The 25,602-nt window shown below is 30.6% G+C and overlaps 4 protein-coding genes across 5 annotated transcripts; all 4 read left to right on the top strand.

The window, feature by feature from the left end:
- Positions 1-4,716: 4,716 nt before the first annotated feature.
- Positions 4,717-6,407, top strand: LOC105628773 (UDP-glycosyltransferase 88A1). Its single transcript, XM_089722363.1, has one exon. It carries the CDS (start codon positions 4,825-4,827, stop codon positions 6,235-6,237), a length of 1,413 nt encoding a protein of 470 aa, XP_089578489.1. The 5' UTR covers positions 4,717-4,824; the 3' UTR covers positions 6,238-6,407.
- Positions 6,408-8,205: 1,798 nt separating this feature from the next.
- On the top strand, positions 8,206-9,805 carry LOC105628853 (UDP-glycosyltransferase 88A1). Its single transcript, XM_012210331.4, has one exon. It carries the CDS (start codon positions 8,333-8,335, stop codon positions 9,734-9,736), a length of 1,404 nt encoding a protein of 467 aa, XP_012065721.2. The 5' UTR covers positions 8,206-8,332; the 3' UTR covers positions 9,737-9,805.
- Positions 9,806-17,515: 7,710 nt separating this feature from the next.
- Positions 17,516-19,650, top strand: LOC105628852 (WAT1-related protein At1g25270). Of its 2 annotated transcripts, none has more exons than XM_012210330.4 (7): positions 17,516-17,810; positions 17,979-18,041; positions 18,139-18,255; positions 18,335-18,587; positions 18,764-18,922; positions 19,070-19,221; positions 19,325-19,650. In XM_012210330.4, exons 1-7 carry the CDS (start codon positions 17,617-17,619, stop codon positions 19,500-19,502), a joined length of 1,116 nt encoding a protein of 371 aa, XP_012065720.1. In that variant the 5' UTR covers positions 17,516-17,616; the 3' UTR covers positions 19,503-19,650. The 2 variants fall into 2 exon arrangements, with proteins under 2 accessions (XP_012065720.1, XP_020532890.1); XM_020677231.3 differs by having other exon boundaries at positions 19,319-19,650.
- A 2,076-nt stretch (positions 19,651-21,726) lies between these two features.
- LOC105628851 (WAT1-related protein At1g68170) lies at positions 21,727-24,896 on the top strand. Its single transcript, XM_089722248.1, has 9 exons — positions 21,727-22,205; positions 22,402-22,464; positions 22,641-22,757; positions 22,830-23,088; positions 23,185-23,343; positions 23,443-23,594; positions 23,713-23,848; positions 24,356-24,422; positions 24,498-24,896. The coding sequence occupies exons 1-9, from the start codon at positions 22,012-22,014 to the stop codon at positions 24,563-24,565; spliced, it is 1,215 nt and encodes a 404-aa protein (XP_089578374.1). The 5' UTR covers positions 21,727-22,011; the 3' UTR covers positions 24,566-24,896.
- The last annotated feature ends 706 nt before the right edge of the window (positions 24,897-25,602 follow it).

Below are 25,602 nucleotides of genomic sequence, written 5' to 3'. Positions count from 1 at the left end.
CTGATCTTCAACAAATACAGCATCACGATTTCTTATAATCGTCTTTTGGATTGGGTCATAAAACTTATTGGCCATAGCCAATGAATACACACCGTCTAGTCTTGACATCAAGATTAGACCGTTCATCCTTCGGGACATATACGAAGGCTTTGCAACCAAACACTCGCAAATGATCAAAGGAAACATGCTTTCCTAACCATACTCTCTCTAGAGTATCATATTGTAGAGGGAAACAGAGTGAACGACAAACCGCTGTGAGTAACGCTTCACCCCAAATCTTTTAGACAACTTTGCATGTGAGAGTAGACATCTGACTCTCTCCATCAAAGTTCTGTTCATCCTCTCAGCCAAACTGTTCAGTTGCGGCGTTTAGGAAGGTGTCGTTTGATGTCGAATGCCATGCTCTTTGCAGAAAGCATCAAATGGCCCAGTGTATTCTCCACCATTATTTGTCCTGATACACTTCAGCTTCTTGCCTGTCTATCTCTCAACCAGGTTTATAAGACTTCAATGTGTATACACATGTCTTCCTAGAATGACCATCGATAAATATCACAAAATATCGATTTCCACCATATGACATTGTCAATGGTCCACACAAAAATGAATGAATCAGATTTAATACATTCTTCATTCTAGAAGAAGGGGTAATCTTGAAAGCTACACTGTTTAGCTTTCCCGCCATACAATCAGGACACTTGTCTAGGTGAACTTCATCCAATCCAGGTAGTATGTTCTTTCTTGCCAGAGTTGTCATTCCTTTAGCTATCACAAATAAATCTTTTGTGAGCTTCTATTGACCATTTCTGAAGGTGCTACAGAAACATTCATCATCAAACCTACAACCGAGATTTGGACGCATGCTCGAAAGCCCATTCCTCATCAGTTTTGTCTTCAGGTTTAGTTCAACTAAACACAGGCAAATGCATTTTAATTACCATAAAGAGATCTCTCATTTCTCCATATATGGTAATTCCCGCCATTTAGACTGATCATTTTACTTGTCCATTTTGACTTGCGCAGAAAATCATTACCAACATAAACCGTATACGTGAACAGTAGTATACGTGAATAGTAATTGTATAAGTGAACAGTAGTATACTCGAATAGTAATTATATGCTTGAATAGTAACTGTACAGGTGAATAGTATTATGCGTGAATAGTGCTGGGCTTACTTAAACGGACTTAGCAACCAATAGTACTATTCACCGTCAACTTTGAGTTACTATTTTACTATTCATCACTAAGTCGATTTTGCAATGTCTTTCCGAGTGGACAACACCAATGGACTCGTTGTAATTTTCTCTTCATCGTGGTATATTTATTTTCAAAATATATCCACGGATCCGGTAACGCTATCTGACCGGCTGGACCTGCCGAAACCTTCGGCTTTGATACCAGTTGTTAGGCATCAGCTCTGATACCTGTTGTTGGGCATCGGCTCTGATACCACTTGTTGGGGCACCGACAATAAAATTACGAAAATAATTACGGCAGTGGAATAATAGAAATGGGACACATAGAAATTTACGTGGTTCACCTTCAAATGTTTAGGACTACGTCTACGGGACAAACTCTGAATCATTCTTCCACTATTAATAATAGTAGGTACACAGAGAGTAATACAAAAATAGTGACACACAAAGTGTTTCCCAAAAACACCCCAAAATAATTTTCTCACTATTTTTCTCTCTTCTAATTTTAGGAAACCCTTCATAAAACTACATAGCTCTCTCTACATTTTTCTTAGCTTTCTTTTGTGTGCTGTGAGGCTTGGCAATCTCCTCTCCTGTAAGAGAGAGCCGTGTATAACTCATTCACGGCTCTCCAGTTTGTCAAAAGAATTGCCAACTTTTCTTCTTTTTTAAATAACACGTTTTTCTCTTTTTTTTCTTTTCAAACTATGTGGATCCCTGGGCACGGACACAACAAATGGTGGCATGGCCGCTTTATGCAGAGCAAAAGATAAACAAAGTGTTGTTGGTGGAAGAAATGAAAATTGCTTTGCCAATCATTGAGTCCGAAAATGGATTTGTTACTGCTTTGGAGGTGGAGGAGCGAGTTTGTGAATTGATGGACTCGGAAGCTGGTAACTCGGTCAGAGAGAAAGCCATTGACATGAAAATCGCAGCCAAAGCAGCGGTAGGCGAAGGCGGTTCCTCTCGCGTTGCATTGTCCCGATTCATCGAGTCATGGAAAAAGCTTTTAAATTTTTAATGTTTTCTTTCCGTCTAGTCCTATTTTCACAACATAATAAATTCAATAATATAGTATAAATTTAATGGGCCAACGTAATCTTCAAGAATCAATTACCAATTACTATAAAGAATTTCTTTTAAAAATTAGTATCATTATTATTCTTTTTCTTTAGTGAACGGTGAAAAATAGTTTTATCACCAATGAATTTTTTTTATTGCTTTGGTATATAAATGTATCATACTTCAAAAATAGATAAGTCCTTCGTATTCAATGCATTGAAAAGTTAATAGTTCAAAATTTAGTCAATATGCATTGAAAAGTTAATAGTTCAAAATTTAGTCAATACCGTTGAAAGAGGAGAAAGATTTATCTACACTCATATACTAAACAAATCAAAAATAATATTTTGATTTAAAAAACGAGAGTATTTCTAATCATATACTGAGATAATAAAATAAAACGCTAACATTTTTAAAAGAATCTTTTTTTTTTTTTTGATTGGATTAATATATCAGACTAACACTGGATATACGTAAGTTTTATCCCTCACATTTTTATCTAAATGCATCTTCAGTCCGAGCAATATAAATGTGTAAACAGCAAAATAAATTTAGGAGATTTTAGATTTATTGATAGTTGGATTTACTTTTCACCTTATTAATAGGGTTATAATTCTTGGTATTAGAATATAGTTAAATGAAAATTTTTCTCATTTATGAATCCTCTAATTCACTATAGATGGTTTGTCTCTAATTAGTATCGGGTTTGTGTAAAGGATCTGGGCGAGCAAGTTAATGATCACAGTACGTGCTTTTTGAACTTTTCTTTCTTTTCAAATGACAGATATCAGCTCCCAATCCCAGCTGATCAAGTGAAGCCATTAGCTGAATATGATGATGAACGAGGTAAGCTGACATTTGTCTTTTTGTACTTGCTCATTCCTTTTCCTCTCTCTTCTTGGAGCATATGTATTTTGTTTCCACTATCTTAACTTCAGTTTTTAATCTATATTGCCTTCCTAAAAGCCTTACTTAACATGCAAAGCAAAGGTCTTAGTGGTTGAAGAAGAAATAGAGAAGATGTTATTAATCATCCAATATCTTTAAAGAAATATCGCTGTTTGTGAAGCCACGACATAGTCTCTAATGAAGGCTCGGTTTGAGCCGAACTTTTATTTTTAGGGGGCTGGGAAAATCGTTAGTGCAAGTGATGTATAGATAAAAAAAATTTGCTACAATGGGATAACAAGTTGGTGAACTCACATGTGTGTTATCCTTAATTATCTATGATTGTCTGATGCTTGGAATAAGTTGGTTGTAGCTGCATCAATGTCACTTATGAACCTACTCTATTATGTTGAGTAATGCAACATCCAGGATTTGTTCGTTTATTTATGTTTTTTTTTTTTCGTATCAGGTAATAGTAATGGTGTAGCAGAACATAGCAATGGGGGTTGGGATGGCGGCCGAGGATATGGTGGTAGAGGTAGAGGTCGCGGAAGAGGTCGGGGTTACCGTGGACGTGGAAGAGGGTATGGTGGGGGAAATAAGCAGGATTCAGGTTATTACAACGGATATGGTGGACCGGCTGGAATGCCTGCTCAAACCCGTGGTAAGTTCCTATTTTGTTGTAAATTTCAGGCATTTCATTTGTTGTAAACTCAATTTTATTTTGGACATGGCACAGCTCCATTTCCTTGTGATGTTCATGCATATGTTGATTTTCCTAGTTATTTCTGAATCTCTAGCGGTCAAGGACGTACGGGGAAGGCCTCGTGGTCGTGGTCCAGGTTTTAGATCCGGTGGGCCAGACCAAGCAGCTGCATGACTGGCGCTGAGGTAAAACACAAGTTTCCAGTGGGAAAAGATGGATTTGGATGCCAGATTTGCGCTGTATCTTTTCATGAAAATGGAATTAAAAAAAAAATTATGGGTTTTGAGACTGGAAATTGTTTTCGAAGGCTGCATTTTTGTAGGTAGGTACAGTTATTTGCAGTAACATTAGTCACTAGCTGTTAACAGGAGTGTTATTTCGCTGTGTTAGTGTCAAGGTTTCATTCGTTTCGACAAATGAAATGACAATCTGATTTCTCCTCTCTCTTCTTTGGATCCTCTCATTCTTCCCTTTTCTTTCATTTTCTTTCGTACCAAACACCAAACTGAATCTCAGATCTAACCTAATTAGGATCAAATGTGTGCTGATCCTAACAGCTGCCTTCATGAGTAAGTTTTTTATGACCCAACCAGTGTTGAGGTAGGTGCATTTCCGTCTGTAATTTGTGACAACCATTGAAAATCCTTTTCTTTTAGTTTGGTTTATTAAACTTTTATACTTAAGCTTGTTGGATGTAACCCAGCATTTCTATTAGTCTCTATGGTTGTGGACGTGGAAGCTGCTTCAAGGAAGCTTGCACAAGGATACAAAGGTGAAATGACAAATAAAAAATAAAAAAAATCTTTCGTCATTGTTAATTATATATATATATATATATATATATGTATGTATTTGCTCAACTAACTGTCAACTAATGTTTATGTTGTATTGAATAGTTTCCTCTATATGTGTACACGTTTCTACTCTCTATCCCTCTTCCATACGAAACACAAACAACAGGTGATAGAGCTATGGAGGAGGCAATAGTTTTGTACCCAACACCTGCAATTAGCCACTTCATATCAATGGTTGAGCTAGGCAAGCTCATACTAACCCACCAACCTTCTCTTTCCATTCACATACTCATTGCTTCTTCACCTTACAGTGCAGGATCCATTTCCCCTTACATTTCTATGGTTTCTGCCACCATTCCCTCTGTTTACTTCCACCATCTTCCCACCATAACTCTTCCTTCCACAACCACGAGTAATAACCATGAAACTCTCACCTTTGAGGTTATTCGTCTCAACAAGCCTCATCTCCATCAAACCCTACTTTCTATCTCCAAAACCCACACCATTAAAGCTTTAATTGTCGACTTCTTCTGTGCTGCTTCTCTTTCTATTGCTTCCCAACTCAACATCCCTGCTTATATTTTCTTTACTTCAGGTGCTGGCTGTCTTGCCCTTTTTCTGCATCTTCCCACCATTCATCAGAAAACTACCAAAAGTTTGAAAGACCTCGACACCTTTGTTGATGCACCAGGTCTGCCACCCATACTCTACTCTGATATGCCAAAACCAGTACTTGATCGCACTGATAAGGCGTACGAATACGTTATTGAATCAGCTACTTGTTTTCCAAGTTCAGTGGGGATTATCGCAAACACCTTTGAATCGCTTGAGACCAGAGCACTCAAAGCAATATCGGATGGATTATGCGTACCCAATAAGACCACGCCACCCATTTACTGTATTGGGCCATTAATAACGTCTAGCACTGAAAAAAATGGCGGTGTGCCTGAGTGTTTAACTTGGCTTGATTCACAACCGAGTCGAAGTGTTATTTTTCTGTGTTTTGGTAGCTTAGGATTGTTTTCAAAGGAACAATTGAGAGAAATAGCAATTGGGTTGGAAAGAAGTGGGCAAAGGTTTTTGTGGGTTGTGCGTAATCCACCTTCTGATAACCAAACCTTAGCCACTTCCCCGCAGTCAGACCCAGATTTAGATTCCTTGCTTCCTGATGGTTTCTTAGATCGAACCAAGGATAGGGGATATGTGGTGAAGACATGGGCTCCTCAAGTAGCAGTATTGAATCACAACTCGGTGGGTGGGTTTGTGACTCACGGTGGATGGAACTCGGTGCTTGAAGCTGTGTCTGCAGGAGTTCCTATGGTGGTATGGCCGCTTTATGCAGAGCAAAGGATAAACAAAGTGTTGCTGGTCGAAGAAATGAAAATTGCTTTGCCAATCAATGAGTCTAAAAATGGGTTTGTAGCTGTTTCGGAAGTGGAGAAGCGGGTTACTGAGTTGATGGACTCAGATACTGTTAACTCAGTCAGAGAGCGGACTGTTGCTATGAAAATTGCCGCTGAGGAAGCATTGAGTGAGGGTGGTTCTTCTCGAGTTGCATTGACTCGACTCACCGAGTCGTGGAAGCATTAATAATTGGTTTAAATTCTATAATTTGATGTGCTATTAAAAAAGTAATTTAAAATCCGCAGTTGTTACCAAAATAATTATGTTTCTGTCGCAGAATAAATCATCATATGTAACCTAATTATAATTATAATTACCATGTTGAACTTAAACTAGATTTTTATCTGTTCTCTTATTTAATTATAGATGGTTAGAGAAATACATAATTTGGTCTAACCTAACCCAACCAAACTCTAACCTAGTCCAACCATACTATGTTATACCTTAGTGTAATCCTAAAGATAAAGAATAAAACAATGTATAAATCATCACCCGGTTAGCCTTTTACTTTCAAGGGCGAACAAAGATTAAACGGGTTTGTAAACTGTTAAAACGGATACGTAAGTATAAAAAAAACCTTTAATTTTAATATTTTTATAACTTTAGTTAATTTTTGTATTTTATATTTTGTTTTTTTATAATAATTATGATTTTTATGTGGTTTCATTCTAATTTACATGGTTGTCAAGTGTAAGTATAAAAAAAAACCTTTAATTTTAATATTTTTATAACTTTAGTTAATTTTTGTATTTTATATTTTCTTTTTTTATAATAATTATGATTTTTATGTGGTTTCATTCTAATTTACATGGTTGTCAAAAATAATAGTGTTACAACTCTTATTATGTCACCTTAATTGAAAATTTCACTAATAATTTAGTTTAAAAAAAAAAAATTCTTGTGATGGATTAGGATGGCTACGTGACTCTTAATTTTAAATTTTAATTATAGAAAAATTAAATTTTTTATTGAAACAACGTAATGCTATTTCGATATACTGAGTCTCGCAATTAATTAAAAATTTTATCTATATAATATTGATGTATTATAAATGGAAATTCTAACTATCAGTTTTAAAGAGTTACGAGTTGTTATGAAAAAATCGTAAGATATCAAAATTTGTAGAATTGAATTTTAGGATTTTTTGTTTCTTTCTTTTTCCATTTGGCAAAAACAATAAATTTCGAATTTCAATGCAAGCTGAGTACTACCTCTATTTATCTTATTTGAAATTTCACATCATTTAAGAAATTTATTAAATTTATCTAAGTTATAATAAATATTGAATAAATTGATTATATTACTTTTAATTTAATATTAATTTTTTTAAAAAAATTATTAAATTAAAATAATAATTATTGATCCAATACAATGGGTAAATTCAATAATATAGTATAGATTTAATGGGCCAACGTAATCTTCATGAATCATTAAAACCCATAAATATAACAATTGTTTGAAAATAAATTATTTTTTAAAATGTGACAAATATTATGAAGTAAAAATAGTAATTATTTTCGATTTAGGGCTCTGACCAATGGAATACTTCCGCCTGACTTGAAGGTGCAGCCTTATCTCATCATATTAAAGGTCGAAAGTTACTTATCCAATGAATTTTTATATTCTACGGAAATAGTAGTTCTAAATACTTCTTTCCACTCTATCATAAATAACAATTTAATTTGCCTTTACTTGAAAATTAAGAAAAATATTTAAATAAAGTAATTTTATTACTCTTTTAATTTTATTTTTTAATAAAAAGACAAAAATAATTGATAAAACAATATTATTGATAAAATAATATTTTCACTTGTTGAGTTTTAATTAAAAAAATAGATAATTAATTCGAAGCATTTTAAATTAATAATGTAAATTATGTCTTGTTGAGGAACATTAGTTGGTCCAATAACTATTAACAACTGTTAGCATTTAGATATTAATCTACATGTAAAATAGCAGTGTTGAATAGAAATAATTTTTTAACACTCTTTTTAACTTTTAAATGCTTAAATATTTACGTCACTGAATAATAGGAATACTCTTCCTCTTTACTTACCAAATTAATAATCATGAGGTCTTAAATCTTATGTGTTAAAATTAAATTTGTGCTAAATAAAATTTATTAGCATATCATCCTCCAACCACCAAATCTTACGGTTAGCACTATAAGCCTCAGTTCTTGTGGTAAGCATTATAGGCAATTGTGGTGTGAAGAGCTACCTAATTCTTTATTATCCCTTCAAAAATTGAAGTATTTGTCCAAACTATCTCTAAAGAAACGATGGAGGAAGCTATAGTTCTTTATACAATACCAGCCATGGGTCACTTGAAACCTATTCTAGAGCTAGGTAAGCTCATACTCACCCATCAACCTTCTCTTTCAATCCACATAATCATCATCTCTGCCTCTCAAACTACTACAGTATCCATTTCCTCTTACATTTCCCAAGTTGCAACTACCATTCCCTCAATCAAGGTTCATCATCTTCCTTCAACAAATCATGAAACCAAAATCTTTGAGGTTATCCGTCTTAGTAATTCTCTTCTCCACCAAACCCTACTCTCCATCTCCAAAAGCTACTCCATTAACGCTCTAATTATTGACTTCTTTTGTGTTGCTTCTCTTTCTGTTGTTGCCCAACTTAACATCCCTGCTTATTTCTTTTATTCTGCTTGTGCTGGTAGTCTTGCTCTCACGCTATATCTTCCTGTTATTCATCAAAATAATACTACTTTTAAAGATCGCAGTGCTTTTCTTGACGTGCCGGGTTTGCCGCCAATAAAGTTGTCCGACTTGCCTAAACCAGTCCTTGATCGCTCCGGTGATGTCTACGAAAGCTTTCTAGACGTGGCTGTTGGTTTACCGAAGTCATCGGGGATTATCATTAACACCTTTGAGTTTCTAGAGAGTAGAGAAGTCAAAGCAATATTAGATGGACTAGGTCTACCCAAAGGCAACGCCATATCACCTATTTACTGTGTTGGGCCATTGATAGAAACCATGAATCTAACAGATGGTGGGCATGAAATAGAGTATTTAACGTGGCTTGAGTCGCAACCGAGTCAAAGTGTTATTTTTTTGTGTTTTGGTAGCTTAGGGAGGTTCGAAAAAAAACAGTTAAGGGAGATAGCAATTGGGCTGGAGAGAAGTGGACAAAGGTTCTTATGGGTTGTGCGTAATCCACCTTCTAATAACCAAATCTTGGCTCTTTCAACTGAGCCAGAGCCAGACTTGGACTCATTGCTTCCTAAAGGTTTCGTGGATCGAACCAGGGAGAGGGGACTTGTGGTAAAATCATGGGCTACTCAAGTAGCAGTGTTGAATCACAGCTCGGTGGGTGGGTTTGTGACTCATTGTGGGTGGAACTCGGTACTTGAAGCAGTGTGTGCTGGAGTGCCAATGGTGGCATGGCCGCTTTATGCAGAGCAAAAGATAAACAAAGTGTTGTTGGTGGAAGAAATGAAAATTGCTTTGCCAATCATTGAGTCCGAAAATGGATTTGTTACTGCTTTGGAGGTGGAGGAGCGAGTTTGTGAATTGATGGGCTCGGAAGCTGGTAACTCGGTTAGAGAGAAAGCCATTGACATGAAAATCGCAGCCAAAGCAGCGGTAGGCGAAGGCGGTTCCTCTCGAGTTGCATTGTCCCGATTCATCGAGTCATGGAAAAAGCTTTTAAATTTTTAATGTTTTCTTTCCGTCTAGTCCTATTTGCACAACATAATAAATTCAATAATATAGTATAAATTAATTTAATGGGCCAACGTAATCTTCATGAATCAATTACCAATTACCATAAAGAATTTCTTTTAAAAATCAGTATTATTATTATTCTTTTTCTTTAGTGAACAGTGAAAAATAGTTCTAATTTTTTTTATTAGTTTAATGTATAAATGGATCATACGTCAACAATAGATAAGTAATTTCTATTCAAAAATGCATTGAAAAGTTAATAGTTCGAAATTTAGTCAATACTATTGAAAGAGGAGAAAGACTTATCTACACTTAATGTATAATTCGCTTATACACGAAACTAACAAAACAATATTTTGATTGAAAAACGAGAATATTTCTAATCATATATTAAGATAAAAAAAATAAAACGCTAACATTTTTAAAAGAATTTTTTTTAATTGGCATAGCATATTAGACTAACACTGGATATAAATAAGTTTTATCCCTCACATTTCTATCTAAATGCATCTTCAATCCGAACGATATAAATGTGTAAATAGGAAAATAAATTTAGGAGATTTTAGATATATTGATAATTAGATTTACTTTTCACCTTATTAATAGGGTTTAATTCTTGGTATTAGAATATAATTAAATGAAAAAAATTTCTCATTCATGAATCCTGTAATTTCACTATAGATGGTTTTTCTCTAATTTGTAACGGGTTTGTGTGAAGGACCAAGGCCAGCAAGTTAATTAGATTCAATTATTTATTTCATATTGAATTCATAAGTTAGATTTATCTTTAATACAAAATAATCTAAACCATTTTGGTTGGTTCGTCATTTTCATTATATGCCACTTAGTATTAGTATATTTATCCGATGTGAAATTATAAACACATTTCAACAGTTTGTTCGCAAAATTAGTTGTTTTGGTAGCTGTTAATTGTTTTAGTAGCATTTAGTTATTAGCTGTTTGAGCAGTTTTTCATGAAATGCTAAAAGTTAAACATTACATGAGTTAACTTTTCATAAAATGCTCTTTAATCTTTAAAAGTTAGTTCAAATGCGATGTTACCAAACACTATTAAAAGTGGCGTTTAGCGTTATCTTAATTTTCAAAAGCTAGTTCATATGCGATGTTACCAAATACTATAAAAAGTAGCGTTATCAAAACGCTAAAAGCTACTTAAAAAGTTATTGCTGAACACAGCCATCATCTTTACATTAAAAACATGAGAAATAATTAATAATATATTTTTTAAAATAACGCTTGAGAATAATTATCTTTTTGTGGTTATCCTACCCTTTTATTTTGTCAAATTCACCTTAAAAACTTAATAAGAACTTAATGCAAGCTCAATATTAAATTTGTTTTGGTTATCCAATTCTTGTCGTTTTGCCCTAAGCCTTTAAATCAACATGTTAGAAACTTACTTCCCGCATTGAAAGAACTTTCAAACTTAGTTTCCATTGCAAGAGGCAAAATACTTTTCCATTCAAATATAATTGATTATTATTTTAGAATAGAATATCATTATTCATTGTTGTAATAAATTTTAGTATCATAAGAGGTTTTAGCTTGAAAAAAAAAAAGTGAGATCTTGCAATTTTAATCTTTTAAAGACACAATAAATTATAAAAGTTTGGTCTAAAATTTCTAAAAAGTTAGCCTTTTATAATTACATTGGTGATAATCCAAACAAAAGGTGGATTATTCAGAGCGAGTTGAACGGACAAGGAATGAAATTTAAAAGATCAAGAATATACGATTAATGACACAATCCTAACATCTTAATTATTTGTTAATCATTAATCTTAAACAAAATTTAACTTTCTCTATTTTCCTTCACCTTTGTCTCTACCCCTCTTGTCTCTCTTCTCAGCGATGATCGACAAGTATTTTTTCCGTAGTCACCCATTTTCTTTGTTCATGGTTTTTTAGTTTGTTTTATATCTTTTTCTACCTTACATCCATGTCTTTTTGAAAGATATTTTGCATGTATGTTCTCAGATCTATTTATTTTGGTAGACCTTGAACATTGAGTTTTATTAAATCTCTTTTGAGGTTATTGTTGTTAACCTCTTAAAGGTCATCGAGTTAAATGGTGAGCGTAAATTACGACGAAATGTAATGTATTTATCACTTATGGCATAAATTCAATGTCCTATTAACACGATCAGATTCTTTAAATCAAGCTATAATTGTTATATTTCGTATAAGTGATTAACAATTAAACTTGTTGTGAAAAAAATATCTTCATCATTACAAAGACTGCAAATTGATTAATTAGACAAAAACTAATACAACTATATTTGATTTTTGAATTATATAAATTAGAGTCATATATACAAAATCTCTTGGCTCTTTTGGCCTTGATTTGAAATTCATTAGTACTTAACTAATAATAGACAACAAAATATATACAGTTATACAGTATCCATGAAAATTGAAACCCACACCCATTCTAGCATGTATTGATAGGTTTTGTGGACTTATAAATTTGATCAACCAATCTAAACCTCTTCATTCTTCTCTTAGGATACCCATCTGCTTCTTCTTCTTCCTCCTCCAAAGTAATACTACTAGTACTAGATGATCCACCACTTTCATTGCTGGCGCCGCCATACCTCTCCTCCTTGTGATGGTGGTGGGGGAGGCTGTGGGTGTTGCTTAGTTGCAGTAACAACTGAGCGACATGCAATTCGACGTCCAATTCCCAGTCTGAAAACGAGATGTTCATCTTCTTCTTCTTCTGGATCGTTCTTTTTTCGCCAGTTGAAGGAAGTTTTGCCATGTTCGAGCAGAACAGAGATGGTCAGCTTTAGAATGACTTGGGGTTATATATAGGGAAATATAATAGCGTGTCCGAAGAGGATTAGGAAATCCTTATCATGCAAGTAAAACAAAGTCGGTTAGAGACGAATGAATGGGAAGAAGTTATGAGGGCTTTTTTGGAATTTCACACAATTACTTGTTTCCCACCCTCGTTTGGCAACTTTTTTTTCTTTTTTTTTTTCAATTTCAATATTTTGAGATTTTATTCAACTGGGTGAATTTATTTTTAAAGATTGTTAAATCAATTAATTTAAATTCAAATATCATTATGAATTAAATAATTATAATTTTTTTAGCATTATAAAGTTTATTTATAAATATTAATAGACGATAGGATTAACCGTAGTAAATTATATTTTCAAATTAATTTTATTTGTATGGTTTCGATCTAAACCAAAACACATATATAAAAAAGCAAAAAAAAAATATAAATTAGAATTACCTATAAATTATGTGAAATTACTTATAATTCTACCAAATCCTGCTTATGATGATCACATTCATTTTGGTTGAAAGAAAATATTCCTTGTGTCAACTATCTTTGGAAATAATATTTAAAAAAAAGCATTAATTTAAATTTTGGTTTGATTCAATATTCATTGAGCAGATCATATATAGATTTACAGGCGAGCATTCGGCCGATTAGAATAATATTCTTAACCAATTTTTTTTGAATTAATCAAATTAATCTTTTAACCGAATCATTGTAGTCCAATTAATTTCGACTATTAACCATGCTGAAATTCAAAGAAATTAACCGATCGAATTTAATCGATACTGTGATTAATTAATTGATTTTAATCAAAATAAACATTAACTGAAATTATTAATTTTTTTAGAAAAAAATAACTGAAATGTTCTTAATTTTTATTATCTACTTATCAAAAACCACGTAATTTCGATAGTAGGTTAATTTGTTAATTTGGTTTGATTAACTTTTAATCGAAACTTTAACCCATCACTTAAAAATCTAATTTTCACCCTACGTAGATCCAGTTGTTTGGATTCATACATTAGCCTATCATAACTGGGTTTTAGTGGGTTCATTTTGATAGTTGTTGGGCTATTGTCTCCGTTCAAACTCTCAACTCTGTTCCATCTTTACAATATGGCTGAGCTCAAATCTTTTCCTCGGAGGTGTTCCATTTTTATCTGCCTATACTTTGATTCTGATATATTTAAGAAGAAAAGAAAAAGTTGTTTAAAAAAAAAATGTTTGAAACTCTAATTGGAAATTAATTATTATAAATATTCCCAAAATTTAAATTCATTTTTCATACCATAAAAATGAGTTATTAGTCCATCAAAAGCACCAAAAGCATTACGAATTCAATATGTTTCACATTTTGTTTAATTTAATATTTTAATGCTTTGATAAATATTAAGATATGTAAATAATCTAAATTAGACATTAAATGAGTGCGTTGAGCATAAATAAATTTGAGTTCGAGCTAAAAAAAAACAAGTATGAGCACAATTTATTTTGCCGTTGTTAAACTCAAATTCGACTTGTTTATAATTTATAATTTTTTTTAGTAAAAACCGTGCTTATATATAAATTCAAACTCGAATTTAAGCTTGTCTAAGCTTGCGAATATAAATTTTATTCAAAAATTTTTAATTTATTTATTTAATAAACAAGCCTAAATATATATACTTTTTTTTCTACGGGACATGGATTAAAAAAGTTAATTAATATTTTAAATTTTATAAAAATAAATAAGAAAAGTTCTATAATATCCTTGGAGGCTTAATTATTGTCATTCAATTTTCTCAATATGTTAGTCTTCCTAGAACTTTCATCACTATTTAGGGTGAAATTGTAATTACTATGAAAATAGGTTTAGTAAAGGTGTTGTAAGGGGAAAAAAAATTGTGTTGGAATGATAAAATGACATATATTTTGCAACTTAAGAAAAACAAGAAAATATAAAAACATTTAAGCTTTTACTATTACTCCGTCTCCCTCTATTTCAAAACAGAAGTCGTTTAAAATTTTTATACGAAAATTAAAAAATTTAATTCTCATAAATTATAATAAATTTAAAAATAATTTGATTAAATTATTATTTATCTTAAAATTAAAAATAACTTGTTAATGTGATTATCATATCTAATATAAATAAGAATGATATTAAAAAAAATATAATTTATTACTTTATAAAATACTCAAAATAATTTATATTTTGAGATAAAACGATCACCTAAATACTTTTTTTTATATATATTTAGGAAGTACTGTCATTTTATTATTTACATTAGAAGGGATTGCAAAAGGAAGAGTCTGTGTTTAAGGAGCCACGTAATTTGCTGGAAAGCGGAAAGTTCCGCATGCATGAATGCCAAATGTGCATTCAAGGACGACACGTGCACGATCCTTTTCATTTCCTTTCAACATTCCGAAATTGAATTTTTTTTTTTTTATTTTGACAAGTGCTAAATATATTTTTTATTTATAATATAAGAGTAATAATAATATATCCCATTAGAAATTTTCAACAACTTACTAAGATAAAGAACTATTTTTATTATTAATATTGTAAATTATATGAAACATTATATTTCTTTTAATATTTAAAATACACTGATTAAACAGTTGATAAAACAATTAATTTTATGAAACAGGTTTTAAATTAGAATATAGTTATTAAATATTAATTTAATTTGATAATAGCATAGAAAATTAAAATCTCTAAGGAGAAAAATAAAAGAAAAACTAGAATAACGCTATCATATATACATATTCTTTTTTTAAAATTATAATATTATACCAAAACAAATATGTTATAAATATTTGTAATATTATTGAGATTTCCTTAAAAAATAGAATTGTCAGAAAGTTAAATATATAGCATTATTCTAAAACAACCCGTATTTGATTAATATAGATCCTTATTCTATCATTCTCCTTTTTAATTTTTGATATATTAACTATTTTGCTTTAAAATATGCTAATTAAACTTGATTATTTAAGAATTAATTACTTTTTTAGCGTTTGCTAATCAATATAAGCATGCCACTAGAGAAAAACAACTTAATTCATTTAGTTTTTCAAATAATTTATTTTAATGCTTAGATTGTATATTTGAATTTTGAGTGAATATTTATAATTTTTAATATCTAAATGAAATAAAAAAAAGTTAATTAAATTATTTTAAATTAGTATAACTTTTTCTATCATCCACCATGGAAATCATTTAACCTCTCAATTAACAAAAAAACAATGTTTGAGTTTAAAAATTACAAGATAAATAAAGAAAATGACATAAACTTGCATAAATAGGAATGGAAAAAAGACAAGCAAGAAAAAAAAAAAAAAAAAAGTCAACAAAAGTAGAGGACTTTATTTCTAAAATTGAAGAAGATAACTCCATTACACAATCTCCTAATATTTTTTTTTCTTCATATTTATAGAAAAATTTTCAGTGGCAATACCTCAACTAAGAACTAAGACCGCTCATATGTGGATCAAGCTAGACTCATATAACTAGCTTTAAGCATGACTGAAATCTGCAAATTCATTTACTATAAACCCTGATTGTGATTAATTTCTCAAAAAAAAAAAAAATCTATATAAAATTGCAATAGATTGTAAAATTTAATACAATAACAGGGGAAAATAATTAGAAAATTTCGTGTATAATTATGTTTTATCTCTAATCGAAATACATTTTTTGTGTATTTTCTATTTAATCGATAAAAAAATCATTATATTGGAAATTTTAATTAGAAAAATTTTGGATAAGAGGATCTAGACATAATACCTTCCACATTAAAAGAGGAAAACAAAATAAATAATAAGGTAGGTAACATTAATAGCCCAGTAGAGATATACTAAGAATGAATCATAAAGGGGGAATTTGAAAACGTAAATTAGTTTATTGAATAGACATGTGCATGCATTTTTTTTTAAAGAAATATATATAATTTATATAAATGAATCGAAGAGGGTAAACAATTTTTTACATCTATCGGAGATTAATTAATTATATAAAATTGATTAATATACATCGAAAATGATCAAACTTAGTAAGTACTTACAACATCAAATTTGGTTAAGCTTTGAAAGTTGGAGAGTGGCTAACGTTTTACTATTATTCTTTTCTACCTTTTAGTAGTACTTAAAATACGAAATGCAGATGCAAAGTTTTATATTAACATCATGCATAGTTTCAATTTTCAAAGTGATTCTATCGAGTAAGAAATATTTTGTCAATCCATAAACTTAATAAAAATATTTTTAGCAATCTCAATATTTTTGACCTTTGATAGATGGATAGATCTATTATATAACGTATTATTTAGATACATAGATAAATAGATATATAGTAGATTTGACTGTATTGAGTAAGAAATATTTTCGATTTTATTCGGTTGGATCCAACAGATGTATATATAATGGTCACCCCTACCAATAAATAGCAAATTTTTATCACTAAAAACATGAAAGAAAGAAATTCAAAATTTTCAGAAATTAGAGACCAAGAAAGCTGACCTTTACTAGATCAAACCAATCTTGCACACAGAGATTTAATTACCCATAAAGGACTTTGATACTCACAAATTATACAAAGCTCTCTTCTTCCTACGTATGGAATTTTTCACAGCTATCAATCTCTCAAAACGACAGCAAAAATTGAATGCTGTAAAGTAATTACTCTACTAACTTTTGAGAGCCTAGTTGGTGTGTGCTTCCACTAACAAGCCACGATACTTTTTATAACCCTAACTATCTATATTTCACCTTCCAAATGTTAAATAGACCCTAAAGATCCTTTACACGTGCCAACTATAAGCCTTACATAGCACAGTCCTTTGGGGAAGAAGCTCTACACAACTTTCCATGCAACTACTTACATTTTCTTTATTTTGAAAGAAGTTGAAAATTATGTAGTATATATATTATACATACCCTCTTCTCCATTTCTTATTCTTCTTTTATATGTTTTTGTTTCTCTTCTCTTAGTTCTCTGTAATTCTTTTTTGTTTCTTCAAGGATATTACTGGTTAATAGAGAGAGAGAGAGCTATATCAGTTCTAAAGAATAGAAAATGAGGCAAATTAGTGAAGTTTTGCATGGGTTGAAACCAGTTATTCTAATGGTTTTGGTTCAGTTTATATACTGTGGGATGAATGTTTTTTACAAATTGGCTGCAAACGATGGGATGAATTTGAGGGTTCTTGTTGCTTATCGCTGGATTTTTTCCACAGTTTTTATAGGCCCTCTTGCTCTCATCCTTGAAAGGTATATAAAATATATATAATTTCTTGTTTTTTTAATCAATTTATTCCATTTTTTTGTAAAGCTTTTGATAGTTTTTACATGTACAGTTACTAAAAAAATCATTCCTTGTTCTTGTTTTAATTGATTTCTTGTAATTTCTAAAAGTTTGGCTTGTTAATTATTTATTAGGAGGAAAAGACCAAAACTCACCTGGGTTATAATTTGTCAAGCTTTTCTTTGTGGGCTATTTGGGTAAGATATTTATATATTAATCATAGTTTTTGATAATTATATTTTCTATAAAATACTTAATTAATTAAATTTATATTTCTTTTTGTTTGTTAATTAGGGGAACGTTAACTCAAAATTTGTACGTGAAAAGTTTAGTCTTAACATCTGCAACATTTGCTGCTGCTGTGAGCAATCTCGTTCCTGCTGTGACACTAATCTTGGCAACTTCCTTTGGGTAAATATATTTTTTTTTTTCTAAATAATACAATTTATTAAAGATATATGAAAAATACGTTTAGAAAATTTTATTTCAGGTTGGAGAAGTTGAAACTAAAGACAGTGGTGGGGAAAGCCAAGCTAATAGGGACATTAATAGGAATAGCAGGAGCAATGCTTATTACTTTCTACAAAGGAGTAGAAATAAATATTTGGTCAACAAATACTCATCTTTTGAAACACAGTCATGATGATCATCTGAAAAGTCAAAATGATTCAGTCAATCAAATTTTGGGTTCTTCTATGGCATTGGGCAGTTGTGCTTCTTATGCACTTTGGTTGATAATTCAGGTACCTGACTTCATAATTAATTTCTGCCCATTTGGTCAATAAAAAAAAATAAATATGTATTTTGTCTATTAATGTCAAAAGTCAAGGGTCAAATATATAAATATATATTTTTGTTATTCTTATTTTTATAATTGATATATAATTTTTTTTTTTTTTTTAAATATGTCTGAGGACAGACTAAGATGAGCCAGGGATATCCATGTCCGTATTCATGTACAGCATTAATGTCCGTTATGGCCTCGACTCAATGTGTTATTTTATCTATAAGCATGGAGAGAAATTGGAATTACTGGAAATTGGGATGGAATATTAGGCTCCTGACCGTTGCTTACTCGGTACTATATTTTTTTATATATATTAATTAACAATTTTTTTTTAATTTTTAAATTACAGATTGTGTTAAATAATAATAATAATGCTAAGTGTTATTGACCGTTGATTTTGAGTTTATTAATTAATTTTTTTTCTATTATTTGTTTAAGGGAATTGTGACGTCCGGATTAGTTGTAACCCTAATTGCATGGTGTGTGAGCATGAGAGGTCCAGTGTTCGTGGCTAGTTTTAATCCTCTCTCCCTTGTGCTTGTAGCCATTATAGGCTCATTGATTCTGGAAGAACAGCTATATCTTGGAAGGTATATATATATCTATTGTTCTTATTATAATTATCTTGGATTTAATTTAAAATAGTGAAATTGTATTTTAATTACTTAATTGTGTTTAATTTGCAAGTGACAGCATATTAGGGTCAGTAATGATAGTGTGTGGATTATACATAGTGCTTTGGGGCCAAAAGAAGGAAATAAAGGAAAAAGCTAAGCTAGTGCCAACAACAAGTACACCCACTTCTCAATTGGTTGAAGTTGTTGCTGATGAAGATCACTCGACACTGCCAAAGGAGAACCAACACGATTAGCATATTTGAAAAACTTTTGAAAAGAAAAAAAATACATATATAGGAGCACAAAATAGGATCATTAATTGTAAGAGATTTTCGCTAAGTGTAGGCTATTATATATGTAATTACTTTTTTGCTTTAAAAAGCATGAGTTAATATCCTTTCATGCCACTTAATTTGTCCTATTGTCTTCCCAATTAAGGATTCTTCCCGATCGAGGATTCATTCGACAAATTAGCTGTTTTGATAAAAGTTAGTTGTTTTGGTAACATTTAACTATTAGCTATTTAAGTAGTTTTTCGTGAAACACTAAAAGACAAATTAGCTGTTTTGATAAAAGTTAGTTGTTTTGGTAACATTTAACTATTAGCTGTTTAAGTAGTTTTTCGTGAAACACTAAAAGTTAAACGTTATGTGGGTTAACTTTTCATATCATGCTACTTTAATTAATATTTAAAAGCTAATTTAAAAGCTAATCCAAACGCTATGTTATCGAATACTATAAAAAATAATGTTTAGTCAATGCTAAAAACTACTTAAAAAGCTATTGTCGAACGCCGCTTAAGTCAAAATTATAAATATTGAACGTATGTATTAATTTTAAAGCATTATAATTTAAAATTTAGGGCATATTTAACATTATTAATTTAGGGCATATTTAACATTTGTAAGGTTAGAATATGTATATGTGGCTTGTTAGTGGAACTGTGAAAGCACATGACACATCGAATTACTTTTTAGCATTCAATTTTTGCCGTGGAAATTATTACTTATATATATGTATGGGAAAGGGACAAACAAATTTAAGAGAAGAAATTGGAGCTATTGGAATTTGGGAATGCTCATTAAAAAAGAATATTTAAACTATGGGGAGAAATGTTCAAATAAAAAGTAGAACTCCAGCTGGGATGTGATTCAATCGATAATGTTCAGCCTGGGATGTGATTCAATTAATAATGCAGACTGGACATGTGAGAAGAGTACTCGAGTTCGATCTTTACTAAACACATCTGCAGAGAAAGGCGGAAAGCTTTAACTGTGACTAAGCCCCAAACCGAATTAATCGGTCCCTGATAATAAGGTCCGAGACTGATAGTTTAAAAAAAAATTAGCAGTTCTACCTTATTATTGACTCAAATTTTAAATTAAATATGTCATATATATTATTTTCTTTTTATAGGTTCAACCCCACTTAAAATTTTAAATTAAAAATTTTTAATAAGAATTTTAAATAAAGTTGTAAGCACTTGGTGTAGGTGATAAGGTTTTGTTTTTAACATAATGTGGGTATGCTATTTTTCCTTTTTTGATGCATAAAAATTTATATAAAGAAAAAAAAAATATGGTGCATAAAAGCATTACACATTAAAGCTATATATACATTTATATGTAAAAGAAAAATAAAGGGATTATATATATACTTTGTATTTTATTCTAATTATATTCATGAATTTAATTTGATTTTAATTACATTCACAAATTTAAAACTAAATTTAGCTATATATATATACCATTTCGTTTAGCTAGATAATTCAATTTTTGCTATAAATTCTACTAACTAAAATATAGAATTTAGTTATAAATAATAATTTCTTATTTAATTATATTAATTCCATAAATATTATATTCTCTTTTAGGATCCTCTTTAGCGTTTAAAATATACATACATGTAATTGATAAGTCCCACTAAACTGTGATTGGTTCTTTACTTTTTTATTTTTTTTTTATTTTAAAATGTAGTCCTATCTCGATTTTTAAAATAAGATAATTTTTGCAGTTTTTTTTTTATCCTATCCTTATCAAAGTTTGAAAAAAACAATTTATCGAAATTTCTATTTCTTATATTTCTAAATTATAAATAGAAAACTATGATTTAATTATATGAGTTATATTTTCTTAATTTGTGTGAAATTCAAATTAAATTTATTTTTCTTCTCAGAAAATAATCATATCTTTTTATTTACTTGTATACTTATTTACTTCTCTTGTGTCTTGTCGTAATAAATATTTACAACACGTGTGCGTATATATATATATATAAAAGCTGGTTTAGATAGATCTTAACGGGATAATTATGAATTTTTTGTATATTAATATTTTCTATTATTCATATTAAGAGAATATTACTGAACAAAAAAATCACAAATCACCATGTGCGAAATTACTAGCTACTATTTCTTAGGCAACTGTGCAGAGTCAACAATGGACTTGGGATTCTCAGATGCTATATCCTGTTACAGATACTCCACATGTAGAAACAGATCCGAAGCCATTTAGAGATCGAAATCCCGTTCCTGTTACACCATTTTAGTATCAACAAACTGCTCCTAAGTCGGTAGCTCTCGCTTCAAAAGCCGTTTTCTTATTTAAAATTTTTATCATTTTTGCTCATTCGTTTTTGGCAATTCTTTAAACTTGCTCACAGATATAAATCTTGTTACAAAGAAATATATATATATATATATATATATACCTTCCGATCTTGTTCTTCTTCTGTATGTTTTCGTTTCCCTTCCATTTTTAGAAAATGAAGCAGATAAGTGAAGTTTTACGTGGGTGGAAGCCAGTTATGGTAATGGTTTTTATACAATTTGCATATGCTGGAATGAATGTGTTTTACAAATTGGCTGCAAATGATGGAATGAATTTGAGGATTCTTGTTGCTTATCGCTGGATGTTTTCCACAATTTTTATTGGCCCTCTTGCTCTCATCCTTGAAAGGTATAATTATTATATATATATATATATATATATATATATATATATATATATATATATATTTGAACATTTCTTTCTTTTCATTAATTAAATTATTCTATTTATTATGTAGGATTTCTGTTAATTAACTTATGAACACTTATTTTTGAGTTTGATTTCTTGTATAACTAATGAAAGTTCAGCTTCTTTCTCTTATTAGGAAGAAAAGACCCAAGCTTACAAGGATTGTGATTTTCCAAGCTTTTCTTTGTGGACTACTTGGGTAAGTTGTATATATATATATATATATATATATATAGGTTTTCAAATTCAGTCTGATCGTCAACTCTGTAAAAGTATAGGGATAAAATTAAGAGTTGAACCGGAATTAAATTTAATACTATATAAAAATTTAAAATTGCCAAGTTTTTTATATCTCTCTTTGGTTGATATTTACAGGGGAACTGCGACTCAAAATTTATACATAGAAAGTTTGGTTTTAACATCTGCGACATTTGCTACTGCCATGACCAATCTTGTTCCTGTTATGACACTAATCTTAGCAGCAGCATTTGGGTAAATTTTCTTATATATGTATATTTAATCTATCAAAGTTATTTGCAATATGGTTACTAAATTTTATTTCAGGTTGGAGAAATTGAAACTAAGAACAATAACAGGAAAGGCCAAGTTAATAGGGACAATAATAGGAATAGGAGGAGCAATGCTTATTACTTTTTACCAAGGGGTAGAAGTAAAAATTTGGTCAACAAATATTAACCTTTTGAAACACAGTCATAATGATGAGCTTCATCAGAAAAGTCACAATTTAGTTGGAAATCGTATTGTGGGTTCTGTCTTGGCATTGGGCAGTTGCATCACTATTGCACTGTGGATGATAATTCAGGTAAAATTACATTTCTACCTCTTTTGATAAATTAAATAAAAAGTAATTAATATTTAATTATAGATTTTAAGTTGTTGTTTGATGTGTTAAGAGCAGACTAAGATGAGCAAGAGATATCCATGTCATTACTCGAGCACGGCATTAATGTCTTTAATGGCGTCAATTCAGTCGGTTATTTTATCGTTATGCATAAAGAGAAATTGGAATGAGTGGAAGTTGGGATGGAACATTAGACTTCTTACCGTTGCCTATTCGGTATCAGAATACTTCTGTTTTACTATGAAAATTAACTTTCAATTATAATAATAATAATAATTTTTATTGTTCAAATAATTCTTTTTTTTTTTTTAATAGGGAATTGTGACTTCTGGATTTGTTGTAACCCTAATTGCATGGTGTGTAAATTTAAGAGGACCAGTTTTCGTGGTTAGCTTTAATCCTACCTGCCTTGTGATTGTTGCCATTGCGGGCTCTTTATTTCTAGAAGAAAAATTGCATCTTGGAAGGTATGTCAGCTATTACTACTCCCTCACTTTCATTCAATTTGCCATTTTTTAACTTTTTTTCTAACAATTTGTACGTATTTATGTATGATTTTTTTTTTTTTTTTAATGCGAGGAACAGCATATTAGGGGGATTGGTGATAGTATGTGGATTGTACGTGGTTCTTTGGGGTCAAAACAAAGAGATAAAGGAAAAAGCACGACAATTGCCGACAAATGAACAAGTTGAGGTTGCAACTAACGGAGATAACTCAACAGTAAATGCTTCTTCAAGTGAACCCTAATTCCTAACATATATAATTGAAGTTACAAAATTCAATTAGGAGACTGACATACAAATTGATTACAAATTATGGAATTAATCTTAGAATTTTTGTTACTTATTTCAAGTTTTTGCTACTGTCTTTATTGTTCTTTTTTTTTCTCTCATTCTTCAAATATTTAATTTACTTCTTGCTAATTTATTCGAACTAGTATCTCTGTTTCATAATACTTGTCACGTTAAGAATTTCACGTCTCTCTAAAAGATCGTTAAATTTGTTTAAATTAGGAAGTAAATCGACTTTATTACCTTTAATTTAATACTAATTTTCTAAGTTATATGAAGTTAATATGTAGTTGCTGATTTGGTGTTAGCAATAAGTTTTATTTTTAAGATATTATGTGATATGCATATTTTTTTTCTTTTCGTATCTGGTGCCATTAAGGGTTGCTGGTGCCATCAATTTACTGATGTATTTCATCTATATCTTGGACCTGCAAAGTCAATATGGTGTTTTGGCATTCCTATTTTTTGGTGTTTTGGAATGGGTGGAGTAGGAAGATATACAGGTAAATAATATTTTCTTTTTATTTATTGCAAAGTCAGTATGATGTATTTATGTTTTGGTGTTTTGACGAATCAAGAAACCGGAAGGCTTGGTTCAATAGCATGGGGAGAAGAGGAAAAGAACAGTATCGGTTTAGTTCAGTAGCATGGGGAGAAGATAAAATGAACAGTATTGTGAAGACCGTCACCTTCCGAGACGGTAATCCATTACCAGGTGAAATTATCCGTGAGTGTTTGAAAATCATAGTGGACGAAAGCGTAGCTATACCGTGGTAGAGAGGTGATGTTTTGTTGCTTGATAACTGGGCTGTTCTTCATGCCCGGAATCCGGTCACTCGGCCGCGTATCTTTGTACTTCGTCATGATAAAGTCTGAACTAGTAAGAGGGTAAAAAAATTTCACCCACTCCTGCATTAACCGAAGTTGCTTCTGACAGAGATAAAATAGTAGAAGATTACACGATTCGTATTGGCAAACTTGTAGGTTTAAGCTTATGAATGTAAGTAAAATCTATACTTTAATTTATTGATTCGAAAAAAGGAATTCTTTGATTTTATGTGTGTGTGTGTGTATATATATATATATATATATATATATAGCTGAACATATAATTTATTACCGTAATGGAAAAAAAAAAAAAGAGCCATCTATATAGGTATTGCATTAAAATTAGAAATTTTAGTTTAAAAAAAAAAAAAAAAACATACATAGGAGCATAAAATAAGACAAAAGCAATAATGCTTTTATTTCATGTTCTTGTTAATAATATGATTTTATTTTTGTCAGTCCAATTAAGTCTAATTAAACACAAACAATAAATAAACAATATAATTTATGAAAGGCACCAACATAAACCATAATTATATATAAAGAAAAAGACTATATAGTACATAATTTCTAATTCAGGAAGAATAATAAGGCTGCTGCATTCCAGTCTCACCACTCTGTATATCTGTAGACTTGAAAATCTCAGATTTCTCAATCATGTGGGGCTTGCGAATCTCCAACTTCTTAAAACTTTGCTTATCCTGGATTGCAAAAGTCTCGAACGCATATCGGATGAGCAACTCCCACTATCCCTTGATAGCCTAAATATTACTGAATGTCCACATATGATACCAATGTGCAAAAGAGGAGGAGATGATTGGAACAAGATTTGTCACATCTATGAAATAATCATTG

This window comes from Jatropha curcas, chromosome 6 (genome assembly GCF_041381405.1).
Source record: "Jatropha curcas cultivar XTBG-Jc1 chromosome 6, XTBG_Jcur_1.0, whole genome shotgun sequence".
Classification (NCBI taxonomy): domain Eukaryota; kingdom Viridiplantae; phylum Streptophyta; class Magnoliopsida; order Malpighiales; family Euphorbiaceae; genus Jatropha; species Jatropha curcas.
This window is presented reverse-complemented; position numbering and strand designations above follow the sequence as displayed.